General features: G+C 37.4%; 1 protein-coding gene across 2 annotated transcripts; it reads left to right on the top strand.

Moving 5' to 3' along the window:
• The first annotated feature begins 2,813 nt into the window (after positions 1-2,813).
• LOC128218505 (serine-rich adhesin for platelets-like) lies at positions 2,814-18,367 on the top strand. 2 transcript variants are annotated; one of them, XM_052926188.1, is made up of 5 exons: positions 2,814-2,852; positions 3,193-3,432; positions 6,994-7,268; positions 11,976-12,176; positions 12,675-18,367. In XM_052926188.1, the coding sequence occupies exons 2-5, from the start codon at positions 3,200-3,202 to the stop codon at positions 14,942-14,944; spliced, it is 2,979 nt and encodes a 992-aa protein (XP_052782148.1). In that variant the 5' UTR covers positions 2,814-2,852; positions 3,193-3,199; the 3' UTR covers positions 14,945-18,367. The 2 variants fall into 2 exon arrangements, with proteins under 2 accessions (XP_052782148.1, XP_052782139.1); XM_052926179.1 differs by having other exon boundaries at positions 11,976-18,367.
• The last annotated feature ends 2,822 nt before the right edge of the window (positions 18,368-21,189 follow it).

The raw sequence follows: 21,189 nt of genomic DNA, 5'->3' as shown, positions 1-21,189 counted from the left end.
GCTTAACCCAATGATGGTTGACCTCAAGTGTAGGAAAGTGATGAAGCAGGTGCATAGGTCTTGCATGTTATACTTCGTCTGTACGAACCTAACACATGTGCCAATTTATTATATAAGTCCGCCGTATTTTACTTAGTTACAGCCCGAATAAGACTAACTATCTGCATACATGTATATGCCGGTTTCCATAATGATAAACCTGTGAGTATGACCTTCACCTTTGAAGTAAAGGCGTTGGTCTTGCACGCGACACGTCGTCTATATATACATATGTGCTACCAAATTTTAAAATCCTTTCGTGCATGACAAAGTTACAGCCCAGACACGACCAAATATACGTTATTTATGTGTATACTCGCAGCAAGCCATAATGATTTAAGTGTTACCTTGAACTTTGAGGTAGGTTCGTGGGTCTTGCACTCGACATATCGCCTGTATGTACCGAACACACGCGCCAATTTATTTTGAACCCCTCCGTGCATGGCAAAGTGACACCCCGGACACGGAAAACGGGAAGGATGGCCGGAAATAACGGACGCACTGGCGGATGGATTGACGGTCGGACGGTGGACTTTTCAATATGTCCACCTTTTGGGCATAAAGGTCAAATCAAGTATGTGTATAAACTACAAAAACTTTAGCAATGTCGACTCTGCCAAAGACTCGGGATACTCTTCAAATGTGAATACAACTCGGGCCAACAAATCAACATTATATCAACTAGATCAAACAAGACCATCAGTTTCAAGAACAGAAAACTAAACATCCTCAACTTCAGTAAAACAACAAGCAAACTTTATCGTAGTTGGTTTAAAATGGAGTTTTTCAGTGTAGTCTCGCACTCGCACAATGCAGAAGACATTAAATTGATTAGTTAATTAAATTCTCATCAACACAACATAATTTGATTAGAAACAGTGATTTTGATTGCCAATCAAAATATAAGTTATATGAGACTACATGTGTATAGTTACAACACTATATACAACATTACAATTACAATCAACGGTTGATATACACACTGTATAACATAAATTAATGCGATGGATTGTGATTGCAATGTATGGATATTGAAACAATAAGAAACTAAAAAAGATAAAATCTTGATAAAAATTAATTAAAACAAAGAAGTAAGAGTACTTAAAATACCGCACTAGCATCCATAATTAGAAAATGAAAGTAAAGATCGCTATCATCGCGTCAGACTTAAGATGAACTGACTAGCACTCATTTTAATATTGCGACGAATTTTACCACAGCCGTGTACATAGAGAATATCGCAGGCCAGAATCGGCTTTGATAGTTATTTTTATAAGAATCGTTTTGACCAACCAGAATGCTGATTACGTCCAATCAAAGTGCTTGGTTTTCAACCAATCGACGCTTATTTTTAATAACCAATGAAAGCATCGCGTTGCTCGGGCGCTTCTACGCGGCCTATATAAAGCCGAGTTTTAATATATAATATATATATATATATTATTTTAGATGCAGCCACCAACCTCTGAACATCAAACAATATTTAGTATAAGTCGACTTGAACTGTAGCCGCTCATCTAAATTATTAACTGTCTTTACTGAAAAGCTCAGCTTTGACGTATTGTTTAATTAATAGCTGACGACTGGACCGAGTTTTTGTTGAGAGGTACGATAGTTTGTTTAAAAGCCTACACTTCTATGCTCTTGCTGGAAATCTGTTATCCTGTGAGGCATAGTGAGTTGCAACGATCTTCCAGAAAAAGGTCTTCTTTCCTATTTGAGATAGTTGGAGCGTACTTATAGATAGAGTGTTTCCAGTAGTAAAGAAAGTAACCTTCCATTATGTATAAATATACAAAGAAAGCGCGACTGTCTGGTATTTCGTAATTATTTTATTTATCATTAAGCGTTCTGATTTTCAAAGAGTGACAACTCAATAAAAACAGTCAAGTTACAGCTCCGTGTTTCATCCAAGAAAGCCCAGATTTCTTTGTTAATTCACAGCAGTTTTAATAGCAGTAAAGTTGGCAATTTACTGTTAAAAATCAATCATAGGCAAAAAGCCACAAAGATTAAGTAACCTTGACGAAAAATATTGTATAGTTTCATCTCTTGTTAGTTTTGTCATCAGTTTAATGGTACACGCCGCACAATATTGACGAAAAATAGCAAAATATTAAAGGTTAAAATGCATTACGTTAATACAATACATACGTGTAACATCCTATTACTAAACATACGGTGTATTAATAAAAGACAGCTTATCTCTTTCAGAAATGTTCCGGACTAATTAGTCAATGGTATTCGCCTTTTCTAATAATGGTATTCTTATATTAGCATGAACTGTACAATATATCAATTTAGCATGTGAATTCCAAATCAGACCTCGTTCTAGACCTATTAATTGAGTCGTGCAAATCAATAGTATTCATGGACATCATTTTATCACATATCTGGCTAACAGCAATCGCTTTAGGTACATGCACATTGTTTTATATGTCTTCAAACCATGCACTGAACATACACGTACTTCTCGCTTTTACTTAATTTCATTTAATACATGGGCACCCAAATGTCAAAACTCATCAACCGTACTGTATATCAAAAGAAAAATGCCTTTGGGCATCGATTTACGAATAATTTGCGTGCCTGCAATACATGCATTTTGAAACAAAAATTAAAGACTTATTTCACTTCAATATTCTAAACACCAAAATCATTTCACTTAACTCCAAAATTTGACATTGCACAGACTTTACTTGCTCACCACTGCTATAATTATGTTGCTGAATATGGATTAAAATTGTTGGCTGCTCCCTATATAAAGAGTGGAACGTAACCTTAAAAAAACTGACGGAAATGCATTGATTAATGTAAGTTTTCTTAATATTTATTGAAAGTTTAAAACAGCAGCATATAAAAGAACCAATACAATGAACAGGAATGTCCATTTATTTACGATTAATTAACTCATTGCGGTGATAGCTTTGTGTAAATGGCGAAATAAAATAGTGAGAAATTGGTTTCAATATCGAGATAGTGGGTGGGGAGATTTGTTTTTACGTTTTTAACACTATGATACTATGAAAGGATCTTCTATTACTTTAAAGAACTAGACGTGTAATTAATATTGTTATTTGTAAATTATACATTTTGACAGGAAAAGTCTTAGCACAGCTGATGGTAATTTTGCGATTATTCTAATATTTACAGATCCAATATGTCACGGTATGACATCGAGAAGTTTGATCCTCCGCCAGATCCTGACCTGGTTTGCTGTATCTGTCAGTGTGTACTAGACCGTGCAGTGGAGTGCCCTTGTCGGCATGTATTCTGTCAGGTGTGCATTGAGCGATGGCTTACGAACCGGCACACCTGCCCCACTTGCCGCACACGGACGAAAAAACAGGACCTCAAACCTGTACTGCCTCTCGTCCAGAATATGCTCAACAGGTTTAGTTCACTATTGTCATTCCACATTGCAGGCATTGAAATTAAACTTGTTAGTCTTTTTTATCTCAATTTTGGGAAAAAGACACTTGACATAATTATTGGGAAAATTTGTGGCTTGAAGTATGACATTTTGAAGACATGTCAACCTCTGGCAATGTCAGAAAGAGAGGTTTGGGTCTCCAAGCCGGTTGATTGGGTTCAAAAGCAGTAGAATTTCTAAATCCCTTGCATTTTCATTTAAGAACAATGATGAATATGATGTAAACAAAATCATGAAGGTTGTTTCTTTTTTAGACTTTCAGAAAAATATTTCATGGTTCAGGGTCTTGTCAAAAGTCAGTGATTTTGATTTAGAAAACAGAATGAATACTACATCTGGCTTGTGAAAACTAAAGCTTTTGAGAAAAAATAATTGCTTTACGTATTCTGATTCTGATTCATAAAGAATAGGAAACTAGCCTTTCTGAGAAAAATGAGGAAATTATTGAAATATTAGTTTCTTTAACCTTTCAATATTAGACCTTTGTAAATCTCTGCTTCAAAAAGACAGTTAATATTGCATACTGATCTCTGAATCATGAATGTGATGCAAAACAAAGAATTCTGAATTCAAATATCCTCAAAACTTTACATCACACAATTGATGAGGGTGCTGAATGATAAATTACAAGTAAAAAGTTTATCATTTTTCATTTTTTTTTTTTTATTTACATTGGAAGATTTCTTAAAATGGGTAAAATAGATATTTTGCAAGGGGAATGGGTCCGATAGTCAGACTTGTAGAAAATACCTGACTTGACTAGTTTTTGCCATTAATAAATTTCAGCAAAGCCAGCTATATAAAAACCAGAATTTGAGCAAACCCATGAAGCATTTTACTAGTGCATGGCTTGCAGGCTTAGGCCAAATAAAAAAATAGGTCTGTTTCAAGTTACCCGACCGACCCTATTTTTTCCCGCCGATCCTAACCTATTTTCCCCTGAAAAAAATGTGATTTGGGTACGAAAAGCATTTGTTACGAAATGTATGTACGTAAAGTTGACAATATTAGAGTTAGATTTCTGAATGTATTTACCGTACTTCACCTTAGAGTTTGGACACCTTAAAATAATTAATTTTTCGCTCTCCGAATTCATAGAAAATAACCATTTTTACATTATGGTAAACCTGCCTTTTTTCTTTATGTTTGCCATTTTACCACTTATTAATGTATCCGTAGTTATCAATGGTTATTACGCCTATAAGTGTAACTCCTTCATCAAGTTAATTTAAATCCCATTCAACACAATTTTATACATGCATTGAAATGAATAAACACCTTTTATCGGCTTCAGATCAAACAGTCACATTGTGTGACGTCACATAACTCTCAGTTATACCCACGAGGATCTCTGACATGGAGAGCATGCATATTGCTATGCAGGATTAATGTTTCTGAGTGGTGTTTTCGATTGTAACTTAAGTATTTCATTTCTAACTTTAATTCATCACATTATATAGTTACCTGTAGCATTGAATGTGTCGATTTGATGTCACAATGAGTATTACTGTACGATTATTGCTTCATAAAGTCTATATTTAAAGTGTGGTACAAGTTTCAAAGTTTATTGGCGGATCGTTTTACAAACATGTCATGTCTGTGTTTTCTTAATCTCTTGATTGCCCTTGTTGTTTCTTTAATCCTCCATTAGATATATCACTCATATTTTTCAACAGGCAATAAATCGTTTAGGATGGGTAGTAACTAACTGTCTTTCCATTACTCAGTTTATACTTTACTTCACCCTAATATCTATACTTAAATCAACAACTCAACAAATATATCTGTTTGGCCGATAGCGTGCACAAATGCTAAGCACATTTTATTCAGCAAGCATGTCTGTCAATATCGGAATATGTATAGATAATAAATCTATATATTTATGAGAGCTTTCACAGTTGCATACAAATCATGAAACATGCTCCTTGACAATATGACAAAGTAGGTTTAGTCCAAATTTTCTTGTACACAAATCACTGATATCTTGAAAACATATATATTCAAATGAAAGCTTTTCCTATACAATAGGCCAGAGTAAAAACCAGAGATAAAAATTCACACAAATAGTATGGTGTAAAAATGCTCTGGAAAACTGCACCCGTTTATTCTTTTTAACACTTCTAATTAATATTATTCTAATATATCTAAGGCATCCTTTCTTAAACAATTATACTACATGTATTTATCAAAAACAGAAAACCCCAAAAATTAGTAAAGCTATCAATATAACATACATTTTTCAACAAAATCAATTTTGAAAATTAAAGAAAACCGAAATGTCCAGACTACTGTGCATGCTAGAACTGAATCAATTTTCGACTCCAAAATCACGGTCTATACCGTTAATCTTTTCTATTGGATAACACGACCCCTCATAACAAAACTCGATCACCTATTGGTCAACTGTGGTCAAACTGACCGTACAGTAAAGACAATACTTTCCAGCTATACTGCGAAACGCTGTAAAGTAAAAATACTTATCACAGTGATGTATACGGTTAGGTAATCTAGCCAGGTATTGTAACGATAAAGATCAATAATTTTTGTCTGTGAGACTTAGTAACTGTAAAAGTTACAATCGATGTCCTTTGGGTGTCCGAAAATTAGGTACCTAAAATAAATTATTTTTGAAAATAATAATGGATGTCCGAATTATTAGATTGTCCGAACTCTAAGGTGAATTACCGGTAGTTTGTGCCTGTGTGGCAGGTATATTTTAATTCTTGAACTATATTTTCTTGTCAGATACAAATGTGTCAGATACTGACTTTCGGATTGATATGTCAGACTTAAGTGTGCAATTTTGGCAATAAAACCTGCATGTTACTTGTTCTTCAAACCTGAACCCCCAGGTCCTCTTGACAGCATTGCGGTTCCTTGGCTGATGGCTTATATGGTAAATTTGCTGTCCCACTTTTCATGTTATTATGTTACAGGGAGGTAAGCATTTTACAGAGGGTGATTGAAAGCAAAAGGGTGCATAAAGAAAAGTAAAACCGTTCCTGGAAAGTCTTAAATAATAGCAGAGTGATGTACCATAACTTAGTTGAAATCCAACCATCATTGTCAAATTATTTAACCAGACAAATAAAGAATGTTTCCTTTGAAGCATGGAACATGTTTAAAAACTACTGATAAACCTGAAAATTGATGACTTTTATTTTTGTTACTTTCTGAGTCAACAGTTACTGAAATCAATATTTAAAAAAAATAAAAAATAAAAAATAAAAAAAATATTCCGACCTACCTACCCTATTTTTTTGGCAGCGTTACCTGAAACGCACCTATTTTTTATTTGGCCTTATGCTTTTTTCTCTCGAAAAATTATATGTATCTAATTTTGAACTTTCAGTTGGACCTTGTCTTAATATATCCATGATGAGAAAGTTTAATTGGTATTCTTTGCATATCTGTCCTGCTTTGGGAGGAGTGAGAATATTATTTGAAATTGTATATAGTTAATGGCTTTAAGTTGAAACCATCCTTCATTCAATTTTGTGATGAACCTGTGTCCTTTGCAGAATGTTGATGATATGTGATAACCGGATGAATGGCTGCGTGGAGAAGATTATGTTGGAGCATTTTGATCGCCATGTTTCAAACTGTGGTTTTGAAATGAGAACGTGCAGATTCACCAAGTGTGGGCGCCAGCTACAACGTAGAGAGATAGAGGCACACGAAACATCAAGCTGTGATCACCGTGAGATGCTTTGTACGGGAGAATGTGGACTGATGGTGGCCCTAAGTGATCAGCCCTCGCACAACTGTGTACGGGCTCTCAAGGAAAACATTGATGGTTTGTTCATATTTATTTACTGGTTATGGACCACTTTTTGACCTGTACCTATAATTCGCCTACCCTGTTCAGAGGTTTCATTTGGTTTGAAAGTAGTTGGATAATACAGTGAAACTGCGTTCCCTCAAACAAGCGGTCGTTCGAGAACCGGCGTTCCCTCGAGGTCGGAGCTTGGTCCCGAACTTTTTTCCTTCTATTTTCATATAAAATATACCCACGCTGCATCGAAACCTAATTATGTCGAGCAGTCGAGCAATATCCTCGGACCCAAGTACACAAATCGTGCACAAAACCTTATGGCTCCCTCGAGGACATAATTTCACACTTTTTCCCGAACGCGTGTTCCAAAATAAACAAACAATTGCTAGGTATTAAAATTTTCGCAAGTTGTAAAAATTGCAATGACAGTTGAAAGGCAATTTGATATGGTGTGAAGGACTGATATTAGTTGATATGGGCATTTGAGATGATAATTATGAGAAGTTAATGACGAGAAGTTAATTGTGATAAATTTAAATGAGTAATAAAAATATGAATAAAACACTACCATATCGATCCAACATCAGAATCTCTGAAAGGACTTCCCTCTTGTCACTTTGCATCACCTTACGATTGAACAGTTTCGCGAAACCGACAAGATGCGCCAATTAACAATCCTTGATTTTGCGAAACTTAAATCTGACTAATACCACGATATTTACTGTCATTCAAATATTGCTTGTTACGACAATGTGCTTCTTTGTTTAAATAAACATTTCTATATATTCATTTTTTCTTTCTTTTGCGTTTTACATTTAGTTTACGACAACCTTTGAACATATTAGCACGTAATCGGTGTCTTAGTAAACAGTCTGTTTGACGACTTCAAAACTTAAAATGCACTGAAAGATATTTCATATCAAACTGGAAAATTGATAATTGGGTCGTTCGAAACATCGGTTCCCTCGAGGATTTGGCTCGGCCCCTGGCGACCTCGAGCGATCGCAGTTTTACTGTATCTGAAAGTAGACTGGGATTTGATGGCCTTTCACTTGAGGTTTCAAAGGGGTAGCAGGGTAGGGATGAGGCCCAGTTCAACCCAGCTGCCAGGTCATTTTAAAGCCCCTGATGCAAAACCCTTATAATGCAATTCTTCTGTGATTGTTTTGCATTCAAATGATATTTTGTTTAAAATGAATCAATCGGGAACTTTTTTGAGATTTCTTCAAATAATTCCACTTTTCTACAGTTGAAAATTTTTGGTGCAGTGTACTGACATTTCGTTGGGACTTTGGTATTAAGTTTGGCATGTAAATTTGTTCTTTAAATAAACATACATTGTTACTTACATAAATTTACCATCTGAATTTTAGATCAGGAGCCTTAGTTTTTATGCCCCCGAAGGTGGGCATATTAAAATCGCACCGTCCGTCCGTCCGTCCGTCCGTCCGTCCGTCCGTCCGTCCGTCCGTCTGTCCGTCCGTCTGTCCGTCTGTCCGTTCGTCCGGCTCTGTAACTTTCCCTTGTATGGACAGATTTTAAAATAACTTGCCACATGTGTTCCACATACCAAGACGACTATGGCGTGCAAGACTCGTGTCCCTACCTCAAAGGTCAAGGTCACACTTAGTGTTTATTCACAATGGAGTGCTGCATATAAGGACATAGAGTATAGGTTGTCGTGTCCGGGCTGTAACTTTCTCTTGTATGGACAGATTTTAAAATAACTTGCCACATGTGTACCACATACCAAGACGACGTGTCGCGTGCAAGACCCGTGTCACTACCTCAAAGGTCAAGGTCACACTAAAGTGTTTATTCACAATGGAGTGCTGCATATAAGGACATAGAGTATAGATTGTCGTGTCCGGGCTGTAACTTTCCCTTGTATGGACAGATTTTAAAATAACTTGCCACATGTGTTCCACATACCAAGACGACGTGTCGCGTGCAAGACCCGTGTCCCTACCTCAAAGGTCAAGGTCACACTTAGTGTTTATTCACAATGGAGTGCTGCATATAAGGACATAGAGTATAGGTTGTCGTGTCCGGGCTGTAACTTTCTCTTGTATGGACAGATTTTAAAATAACTTGCCACATGTGTTGCACATACCAAGACGACGTGAAACCTGCAAGACCCGTGTCCCTACCTCAAAGGTCAAGGTCACACTTAGTGTTTATTCACAATGGAGTGCTGCATATAAGGACATAGAGTATAGGTTGTCGTGTCCGGGCTGTAACTTTCCCTTGTATGGACAGATTTTAAAATAACTTGCCAAATGTGTTCCTCATACGAAGACGACGTGTCGCGTGCAAAACCCGTGTCCCTACCTCAAAGGTCAAGGTCACACTTAGTGTTTATTCACAATGGAGTGTTTCATATAAGGACATAGAGTATAGGTTGGTGTGTCCGGGCTGTAACTTTCTCTTGTATGGACAGATTTTAAAATAACTTGCCACATGTGTTCCACATACCAAGACAATGTGTCGCGTGCAAGACCCGTGTCCCTACCTCAAAGGTCAAGGTCACACTTAGTGTTTATTTACAATGGAGTGCTGCATATAAGGACATAGAGTATAGGTTGTCGTGTCCGGGCTGTAACTTTCCCTTGTATGGACAGATTTTAAAATAACTTGCCAAATGTGTTCCACATACCAAGACGACGTGTCGCGTACAAAACCCGTGTCCCTACCTCAAAGGTCAAGGTCACACTTAGTGTTTATTCACAATGGAGTGCTGCATATAAGGACATAGAGTATAGGTTGTCGTGTCCGGGCTGTAACTTTCTCTTGTATGGACAGATTTTAAAATAACTTGCCACATGTGTTCCACATACCGAAACGACGTGTCGCGTGCAAGACCCGTGTCCCTACCTCAAAGGTCAAGGTCACACTTAGTGTTTATTTACAATGGAGTGCTGCATATAAGGACATAGAGTATAGGTTGTCGTGTCCGGGCTGTAACTTTCCCTTGTATGGACAGATTTTAAAATAACTTGCCAAATGTGTTCCACATACCAAGACGACGTGTCGCGTACAAAACCCGTGTCCCTACCTCAAAGGTCAAGGTCACACTTAGTGTTTATTCACAATGGAGTGCTGCATATAAGGACATAGAGTATAGGTTGTCGTGTCCGGGCTGTAACTTTCTCTTGTATGGACAGATTTTAAAATAACTTGCCACATGTGTTCCACATACCAAAACGACGTGTCGCGTGCAAGACCCGTGTCCCTACCTCAAAGGTCAAGGTCACACTTAGTGTTTATTTACAATGGAGTGCTGCATATAAGGACATAGAGTATAGGTTGTCGTGTCCGGGCTGTAACTTTCCCTTGTATGGACAGGTTTTAAAATAACTTGCCACATGTGTTCCACATACCAAGACGACGTGTCGCGTGCAAGACCCGTGTCTCTACCTCAAAGGTCAAGGTCACACTTAGTGTTTATTCACAATGGAGTGCTTCATATAAGGACATAGAGTATAGGTTGTCGTGTCCGGGCTGTAACTTTCTCTTGTATGGACAGATTTTAAAATAACTTGCCACATGTGTTCCACATTCCAAGACGACGTGTCGCGTGCAAGACCCGTGTCCCTGCCTCAAAGGTCAAGGTCACACATAGTGTTTATTCACAATGGAGTGCTGCATATAAGGACATAGAGTATAGGTTGTCGTGTCCGGGCTGTAACTTTCCCTTGTATGGACAGATTTTAAAATAACTTGCCACGTGTGTTCCACATACCAAGACGACGTGTCGCGTGCAAGACCCGTGTTCCTACCTCAAAGGTCAAGGTCACACTTAGTGTTTATTCACAATGGAGTGCTGCATACAAGGACATAGGGTATAGATTGTCGTGTCCGGGCTGTAACTTTCTCTTGTATGGACAGATTTTAAAATAACTTGCTACATGTGTTCCACATACGAAGACGACGTGTCGTGAGCAAGACCCATGTCCCTACCTCTAAGGTGAAAGATACACTAAGTGTTTGTTCACAAGGGAATTCTGAATATAAGGACATAACAGTGTAGGTTGTCAAGTATGGGTGGTATTTTTTTATGTTCAGAGGCAATTTAAAATAACTTGCCATATGTATTTGACACGTAAAGGCAAGATCAACTTTTCATGTACTGACCTTGTTCGTAGGTCAATGTCACATTCGGGGGCATTCGTCACATACTGTGACAGCTCTTGTTCTGATTATAATTTACGAATTATATAATCACGTTGTTCCCGAATAACCTCCATTTCCTTCGAAAAGAGGTCCCAAACCATCATATAGTTATTTTCTAAAATCATTCTTTCAAAAAGTTTACTTCTTACCAAAACAATTTGTGTATTCCAACATTATTGTTTAAAATTGCAGCCATATCAGGTGGATTTACAAATAATGGGTATATCTAGATGTGAAGTGTATAAAAAATAATTTCTAAACAAACTCGACAGACTCAGTCCTGAGACATATACAAGCTTGTTCATCTTACTCTTAATATTCCTATTTGTTTCAAACAATTCTGGATCCTTAACGACATCATATAAATTGCAATATCAGGAAGGTCAACCTCCTATTTTTTCAAATCTAATTGAAGCCTTGTTTAAGTTTTAATGTTACAGAAGACATTGCAAAAATTTGAGCTTGTTAATCCAAAAATCTAGTCTCAAACGGCATCGTATCATTAATGCTTTAGATTTAAGATGTAAATAAAACAACTACCATCTTTGTTTTCAGAGAAAAACCACATGATAGAGATCCTGAAAGCCAAGCTTCAGGAGCTGAACAACTTGTCACAGTCATTGAAGGACCAGCTAGAGCAGTTAAGACAGCAGCTGAATGAGCGGCCCCCAAACCTTCCCTCCCTATTCGACTCCAGCAGTGATTCCAGCGATGATGATGTTGTTGATATGTCTGATATCTTCTCAGACAGCATCAGTGAGCATTCATTTCCTGACACTCTGTCTAACCATTCTGCTGGTAATGTCAGCGATGATAATGAAAGGAGTGGTAATGACTCTGCACCACAGGGTCACATCACTGGGGCTTCAAATACTGCAGGCAATGATGATGGTGCTGATGTCGTTGAACAGGTAGAGAGAACGGTGGTGAACAGTCTGTTTGAGCTGTCTTCACGCCTAGAGAGGGTCAGAAACCAGATGAGAGCGGTTCTCAATTCTGGCTTGGTGCAGGAGCAAAGTCACCTTAATGATGAAGTCCGACTACCCTCTGTAACACTTGATTCTATTGTTAACCAGAATAGAAGTGCCAGTAATTTAAATAACCACAGAAATTCCACTAATGCTACAGCAACAGCGACTGCTACTATGCAAAGTAGTAGTAGTGATGATTCAGATGACAATTTTGAGTACCAAAATCACAATGCAGAAACTGAGCCAATTCCTTCAGTTTCAATATCCTCTTATCATCCTTCAGACTCTGAATCAGACAGCCATCAACAGAATACTCCCAGTCATGCTGGTGAAAGTTCGGATCAAGGTCATGATGTAAGCCTCGGTGAAGATGATGCAAGCAGCCTGACAGGCAGCAATTCTGGCTCGCCTTCACATAGGGACTACAATGACCAGCCACTAAACCAGTCCATGTCCAGCCATGTGATACTGACATCACCCCCAGGGTCACCGACACTGTCCTGGACCTCTGACAACTCATCAAGTATACCTACAATTTCTTCTCCAATCTCCAATCCACACTCACCGGACAACTTGTCTTCAGCCGTATCAAGTCCTGTATCATCTATAGCCTCTATGCAGTCAAGGGCAAGGTCTCTGTCTCCTATAACCTCTGACAGACACAGTAGCGTATCATCTTACCAGCTACCAGACAGTCCTGTTAACTCTGTCGGGGCAGACTTTAGTTGTGATGAAAGTAATGGAATTCCTAGTGACAACAACAATACTTTTGATTATGGAAGTAGTGATAATGATGGTTCAGAAGCTAAGTCTGTAAATTATAACAGTGAAGATCATTCTTCTGTGCATTTCACTATTGGGACAACAGATTCGGCAGCAGAAAATGATGTTCAAGATCGAATACATACACCAAGTGTGTCAGGACATGATGAACATGTTGATGAACACAGTGATGTAGCAAGTAGCCTTGATGAAAAAAATACTGTACGCGCTGGTGAAACAGATGTTAGTGAAACTGAACTTAATTACAGTTATGATGATACTGATGATGATCATGAGGACAATGTTAGTTCAACACCTGGTGACAGGGAAGATCAAACTGGTGACCACATAGATTTAAACTCGTCCTTTAATAGTTATGAGGGTTGGAGTAATTCAGAACCGTCTAGTCTCGGTCATAAGACGTACACAAATATTGTAGATAAAGACAATCATTCGGGTAGATATACTTTTGATAAAAACACGAGAAAGGAAAGAAGTAGTGCTTCTACATTACATAACGAATTGCATCCTTCATATGATAACCAATATACGAGATGTAATGCAGTGAGTGCCATGCCTTCCACACAGTGCACTAGTCCGTTAAAGTCACATACATCAACTTCTTCTACAGCATTGGGGACAGGTTCAGGAAATCCAAGGAATACAGGCATGAGCAATAGTATGGACCAAGCACATGTGAACCAGTGCGAGCCGGACAGTACCCAAGGACCTACCCAGTCTGAAACACGGAGGTCAAGTGACTCACCGGACCGTTCAGCACACAATTACTATTTGTCCGATTCAAGTGATAGTGACCAATCAATGAAATATATTACCAAACGTTTACGACCTGAAGAGCATGAGTCAAAAACTAGGAAGGAGAGGGCGGAAAATGAGAAAGTTGACAAGACTAAAGCTAGTGACTCTTCCAGTAGACAAAGTCAGTCTAAGCAATATTCTTTTAGAAAGAGAACACATGACGATTTCTCAGCTGGTAGTCAGAGTAAGAAACAGAAACTTGAAGAGACTTTTACAAAATCCAAGCATTCACCCAGTCATGGAGGGACACGGTATTCACCCAGTCATGGAGGGACACGGTATTCACCCAGTCATGGAGGGACACGGTATAAAAGTAATAAGGACTCCTTGAATGTTTCAAGTAAGAGTCAAACACGGTCGGGTCATAAAAGGTCAAGTACCGTACAGAGCGATGGTATTCAACAGGAGGCTAATGGACAGAGCTTGAACGTTAAGATAGACTTGTCATTAATAAATTATTCTGGTCATCTTGTCACAGAGCCCAGCTCGGCCGTGCCGAGCGCAACAGTTGTAAGAAGTAGTGCGAACATTTCACCGGGACGCTCCACTACACCATATAAAAGCCTGTTTAGACAAAGTGACGCAAATACAAATAATTCTAGTCATAGGCAACGTTCGAGTCCTAACAGATTAGAAAACAGAAAAGTGTTAAGAAACTCATCTAATCGAAGCCATGTTTCTAGTCCTAGTCGACCCACTGCTAGTTTAAGTATTGCAAATAAATCCAACACAATCATTAATCCAAACAATATGACTCACTCCGAAGAGAAACAGGATAATTCAGACAGCAGTTCGGATGCAACTTGGGCACCAGGATCGCTTGCAACGGAGTCAGACGCGAGCATTACGGAGGGGGGCGAGTGTGAGACAGACTCTAGCTATGAGGTCCAGGTCCCGAAGTCCACAGCCGCCCTTCTGGAAGAGTACGCCTCCGACTCCTCTGACGGAAGCTGGACTTTTGGAATGGCATAAATTAGCTTATAATAATGATATTTTTTTATTTATTTGCAATTAAAAAAAACATGCATTACATATGATTATATTCACATATGTTTATTTATGCAATATTTCCCATGTTTTCACATATTTGCTCAGGGTTCTCAGTGACTTCTCACCAAATTTCATTTTTCCGTCCCTGGACACACAGTATTGCTTTAAAAATCATACTTTTGCTGTAGTACTCACACTTTTGCTCTAGTACTATTTTTTTGCTGTGGGACTCACACTTTTTGAATATTTCATATCACATGAATAATGATCACCTCATGTTTTTGTTCTGAAATTTTGCTTTGGGACTTTTTTAAGTTTATGGAGAACCCTGATGCAGCTGGAATTTTCCTGGATGATCATGTCTTAAACAGCACAGTCAAGGTACTTGACATAATTGTCATGACAGCAAACCACCCTGATATACATATAACTACTCTATAGATTTACCATTCACATGATGATCTTTGACACACCAGATGTACATGGACTTGGATTCAATGTATTCTTTTGTTTAACAAAGAAGGTGATTATTGAGGGTGGTCCTAATATAGTTTAACATCATGTCAGTTATGTCATGACCTTGAAAAATTCTTATTAACTGCTGTGTAAGGAATGGGCAGGCTTGGCATTGTTGTTGTTTTTTCCTTTAAGATATTTACATATGTACATACAAATGTGTACATACATATAATATTATACCAATATCTGCCAAAGTGCTTATTTGATTTTGTTGAGATTCAAGATTTCTTCATGCATATTACCGGTATGCCTTGTTACATCTCTATCTGTAAAGTCATAGATACCATTTTTAAAAAAGAGGTCCTAACTAGGGGAGTATTCCATGTCCACTTTTCTATAAAGGAAAGGGGAATGAATAATGGAAACTAAGACCTTTGCTAGTTTGTTCCTGAAATGTCTTTAATTAACCCGTTATTTTCAATGTTGATGTTAACAAGCCAGTATACACATATGTTTTTAAAATGTTAGCATTTCATTTTGTTTGCTTCTACTCATAGAAGCATTTAAAAGTTTTGTATTTATAGTTGCTCTACTTTATATTCGGAAATGTGGAGTTATTTCACAATTATAAAACCTTTTACTTCAAGACAAACCACAATATTGTAATAAAGAAACTAGAAAGCCCTCAGTGATAAACAGCAATTTTCCATTTACTGACTATTTATTTGAGGACCTCTTAGTGTTTTTGTCTAGAGTTTTGTTATTTGTCTATGAATTAGTGTGATCAATAGTTTGTTTATAATTAAATTAAGCCAAAAAAAGAAAGAAATATAATTGGGGCTTCACAAGTTGTGTCGCAATTTTTGTCATGGATCTCTTTCATCGTACCATGAAAGATATGAAAACACTGTTTTCAGTAGATAGATATAGAAGAAGAAAAACCTATTCCAGTGCAATATGTCTTGAAGCAAGTACTAGACAGGAGTTCTTAAGTTCAGGATCAATTCTAAAACCAGGTTGAATGATTTTAACTTAAACTATTGTACAAATGTTGATTTTTTTCTCAGACATTTGCATCAAAAGCATTGTAAGTACATTAAAATTAATATAAAAATAACTTGGAACAATTTTAAAACAGATATAAGCCCCTTACCCAGAGTAGGACATGAATCCCTCATACTCAAACTTACCCCCAGCTATCATTAAGAATTGACACTTATTAGCTGTTAGAACCCCTGACTAGTTTAATAGTTCCACATATGATTAAAGATGTTTAACTCTTACTCTGTTGTACTTCCATACTAAGGTGTGTTTTTTTTTAAAGTTACTCTCTTATTCAAAATCAGTACATACACATGTATAAAAAACATCAATTTTGAATGATAAACTTTTGGCTGCTTACTAAATATTGCAGTTATGGAAAATATTTATCACTGGTAACAAGTTTGTAGCCCTGTAGTTAATAACAGAAAACACAAAAATATTAAATATATTGGTGAATGCTAAAAGGTTTATTGTAATCTACTTAAGTCTCATGAGGTAGAAATACCGTGTTTTATGCACATTTTTTCCAAATTAAACTGGGTATCCTTCATAAGAACCACTGTTTTCGACATTTATTAATCTTTTTTGGAATAATAAAACAAGAGTATTAATTGTGGTAAATCTTATTTGGGAGTAAGAGTGCATCTTGAAGAAGTAATGTCTTTAAAGGAATAAAACTGTTATGGCTTGTTTTGCTTCTTCCTATAATTGCTCAATAGTAAAACCATTAACAATGGTAATTAGGACCGATTATTACCAAAATATGAAAACTAAAGTGACAGGTCTTATGTAAATGATTTTGAAACGTTGCTGTTTTTTATTCAAGAGTTGTAATCGTGTTATAACCATAGTGAAGAATACTTGTCAATATTTTCTTATCTTTGTCAATTATCATTTTTGTATGCAGGAATAGAATGTTCAGATAAAATCATGACCTCATAAATTGTAAGCACCTGGACAGGCATATGTCAGATAAAATGGTAATATTGCTAAAAAAAAATTGATTAAAAAAAAATAAATAAATAAATATTTAAAAGCGTTTCAATGGAATTGTCATTCGAACAAAAGAAACTGATTTTAAATTCTCTTTTCAACCTTGTTACATAAAGAAGATTACTGAGAGAATTTCTTGTTTAGTATGTTTGTTAAGTACATGTATGTGCTAGTTCTCTTTATTAAAGCAGCTGCACTCTCACAGATTTACTATTTTGACAACTTTTTTTTTCTTTTTCTTTGAAATGAGCCAATTTTGGCGTAAATATTGGCAAACCAGTGATTTAAGACTTATGACCAAAGAACAAATCGCAGATTTTCATATTTCCGTTTGATAATTAATGTTTTATGGCTTAAACCGTTTAAGAAAAATGCATAAATCATCAATTTTTGAACTGAAATATAAAAATCTGGCATGTAATTTTTTGTCAGCAGTCTTATATAACTGGTGTCCATGCATTTTCGCTAAAATTGGCTCATTCCAAGACAAAAAAAAAGTTGTCAAAACGTTCAATCTGAGAGAGTGCAGCTTTAAGAAACATTATTTTTCACTTGTTTCAGACTGTAACCCCTCTTTTGAGTAAGCAATATTCAAGGTAGTTTTGTTGGGATGTACGCATAAACTCCAATTTGGCAATAATTACATCTCAAAATTGTTCAATAATACAAAATGGAATATCCATTAGTTTTCTATACGCAAGGGTAGGGGGTAGGGTGTTATACTCTCATGTATGTTTGTATGCACTGTTACTCTATGCTGTATATGTAGAATAGTAAACAAGAACATGTTTGTACACCAGATTTACAGAAACCTGATCTTGACCATTGCTGAACTGCCATACATTGTTAAATCATGTTCCAAAGTTTCATTATGTATATAATAATAATATTCTTTAGACCCATATAGAATATTGTTTTATTCTTTACATTCATCTTTTTTGCTTTCATCAAACTTGACATGAAGGCTGGGTCTGAACAGTAGATGACTCCCATAGGTTTTAGGGGGCATCAGCTCAAAGGTCAAGGTCACAGTGACCTTGAATGGGAAAAGGTTGTCCGAGTGATAACTCGACAATGCCTGCAACCATAGCCCTTAAACTTGACTTTGAGGTTGACCAGTAGATGACCCCTATTGATTTTAGGGGTCATCGGGTCAAAGGCCAAGGTCACTGTGACATTGAAAGCAGAAAGCTTGTCCGAGTGATAACTCGACAACGCCTACACCCATGGCCCTCAAATTTGACATTTAGGTAGGTGTGACCAGAAGATGATCCCTATTGATTTTGAGGTTATACAGTCAATGGTCAAGGTCACAACTCGTATTGGTCGTTAAAATGACGTCATATATACTTTTTCCCTGCTGCACACGGGATAGATGTTTATCTGCAAATATCAGCCATCATCTGAACATGATTAAAAACTGTACCTTCTATACTCACACTTAGAATAGTCATTCTCTTAAAACCTCCCTCGAAGGCACCCAATGTCAATTACAAATCAGCTGTCATTTCGGTCCATGCATATTTCATTCAATTGTCCAAATATTCCTGACAACATGGCGTTCATTTTCCGTAAGTTTGCCCAAAGTTTATCTTTGGGAACATTTTATTAGAGTTCTATTTGGGAATTTTAGTGCATTTTGGAATATATGTACACTAAAAACGCAATACAATTCTGAATGATATTTAGGAGAGGTGTGTGTCCAAAGGGTGGGTCATGTTTATGCAACTGCCGCATGTGCTAATTTTTAGCGGTAATACAACTGCATGTACATAAGCAAATGGAAGATCATGCGTTTGTAATGAACATATGACCTAATCAATCAAATGTTATCGGTAAGGTGTAAAGCGTTATAAGAAATGTACATGTTCATGATAAGAGAAATTGTTTCAATGGGCACTATACGGTAAAGAAATCCCATATTTAATTACTTTTAAGCATCTTTTAGTTCATTTTTTTTTCTTCATTTGCAATTTGTATTCAACTGAGCATAGATTGCATTTGTGTTAATTACGCGTATCTCAGTAATCAGCTCCCAAAATAATTAGCTAATAAAATATCTTCTGTTATCAAAGGCTGACATGCAATTCATCTTGCGTGATATAACATAACCTATCAATTTTAGTTTCTGTATTGAATCAGGCGGCGCCCTTACGTAGCAGTGGCACAATGACAATGCACATAGTGGGGTTATTCATAGGGGAATAGTGGGGACTTTGACTTTCGGTCCAGCCAACCCCGGCTAAAATCCGAGCCCTGCGGGGACGAACAGATGGTAAACTCCCCGCTCAATGCCCCCCAGGGACCCTAGGTAAGGCCCATTCCCCGCTATATTTAAAGCGAAGACAAAACAACCGCATTCACCCGGCACTGCGGGACCACCTGAAAGGTAAAAACACGGCCCATATCCCTGGCTACACCCGGGGAGGGGGGGGGGGGCGTGGTTACAATTGACTGGTGCATAATAATATAGCAGTCATCATTTCTGACTATGTTACAGTGGGGAACAATACTGCGATGATAACTACATAAACTAGCCCCATAGTCAAGCTTTAATGCACCAGTCAATTGTAACCCACGCCCCCCCCCCCCCTAAGGTCCGGGGGTATACCGGGGGAAGTGGGCCGTTTTTTACCTTTTAGGTGGCCCCGCAGTGCCGGGTGAATGCGGTGGTTTTGTCTTCGCGCAAACAATTTCGGGGAATGATCCTTACTTAGGGTCCCTTGGGTGCGGGGGCATTTGGCGGGGATTTTACCAGCAGTTTGTCCCCGCAGGGAGGGGATTTTACCCGGGCTTGGTTGGACCGAAAGTCAAAGTCCCCGCTATTCTCCGGACCTGGGGGCCGCGGTTACAAGTGACTGGTGCATAAATATGTAATTAAACCTGTTTAGAGACTTAAGGCAACGACCCAAACGACAATTGACTAAAGATACACGCGTATAAACACCACACACACAAATACAAACACCCCAAACCGGCCACACATGCATCAAACATAGCTTTACCGATACATGATCGGATTACCGTCAGTGAAAAAAGAACATGACTGAAACTGTCGGGTCTACTGGGTTTGAACTCGTTTATATGAACGTAACCTACACTTGTTCCAACATTTACAAAAAATAACATAATTTAAAGTATAAGCCTCATGAAGCAAGTCTAATGATTACAACATTGACCTAGGTAGTATCTGATGACTTAACACTGGGGAGCTGTATGACTCGATTCGTTACTTGCGTTCAAATTCGTGGACCTCGAAGACAATATGTATGTGAAAATCCACAGAAGCAAGCTCAGTAGCCAAAAGCTTAAACATAAACCCCGTTTAATGGCTCGGGGTAAACGCCAAAGACATAGAACACAAAAACAAAGAAATCACAGACAAGAAACATGGAACAATATCAATATCAACACTTGTTGAAGTGTTTCAGCCGTCAGTAACTTTGTTTTAACACTCCCAATGATTTGCCACACTTTAATTATTTAATCATACAAAAATAAGTGCATTTAAAAAAAATAATCCTAGACATATTGACTTTTGTGTCATATGCAGTCATTGATTACCATAAATAATTCATTGGGTCAATCTCAAAAGTCACAATTAAATACACGTCCATGACTCTTAACAACTGCTTTAGAATGTCCATGAACTTCTTTGAAATGTTTGTAATACCTCATATACGCGTACTTTGACTGTATAGGAACATAATAATTGATACAACCGGTTTACA

The sequence above is a fragment of the Mya arenaria genome, chromosome 2, assembly GCF_026914265.1.
Source record: "Mya arenaria isolate MELC-2E11 chromosome 2, ASM2691426v1".
In the NCBI taxonomy this organism is placed as follows: domain Eukaryota; kingdom Metazoa; phylum Mollusca; class Bivalvia; order Myida; family Myidae; genus Mya; species Mya arenaria.
This window is presented reverse-complemented; position numbering and strand designations above follow the sequence as displayed.

Bases quoted from the DNA above. Each gene is read 5' to 3' on its own strand.
- LOC128218505 (XM_052926179.1), top strand. From the start codon at position 3,200: ATGTCACGGTATGACATCGAGAAGTTTGATCCTCCGCCAGATCCTGAC. The intron at 3,433-6,993 runs GTTTAGTTCACT...TGTCCTTTGCAG, and splicing joins GTCCAGAATATGCTCAACAG to AATGTTGATGATATGTGATA. The intron at 7,269-11,975 runs GTTTGTTCATAT...CTTTGTTTTCAG, and splicing joins TCTCAAGGAAAACATTGATG to AGAAAAACCACATGATAGAG.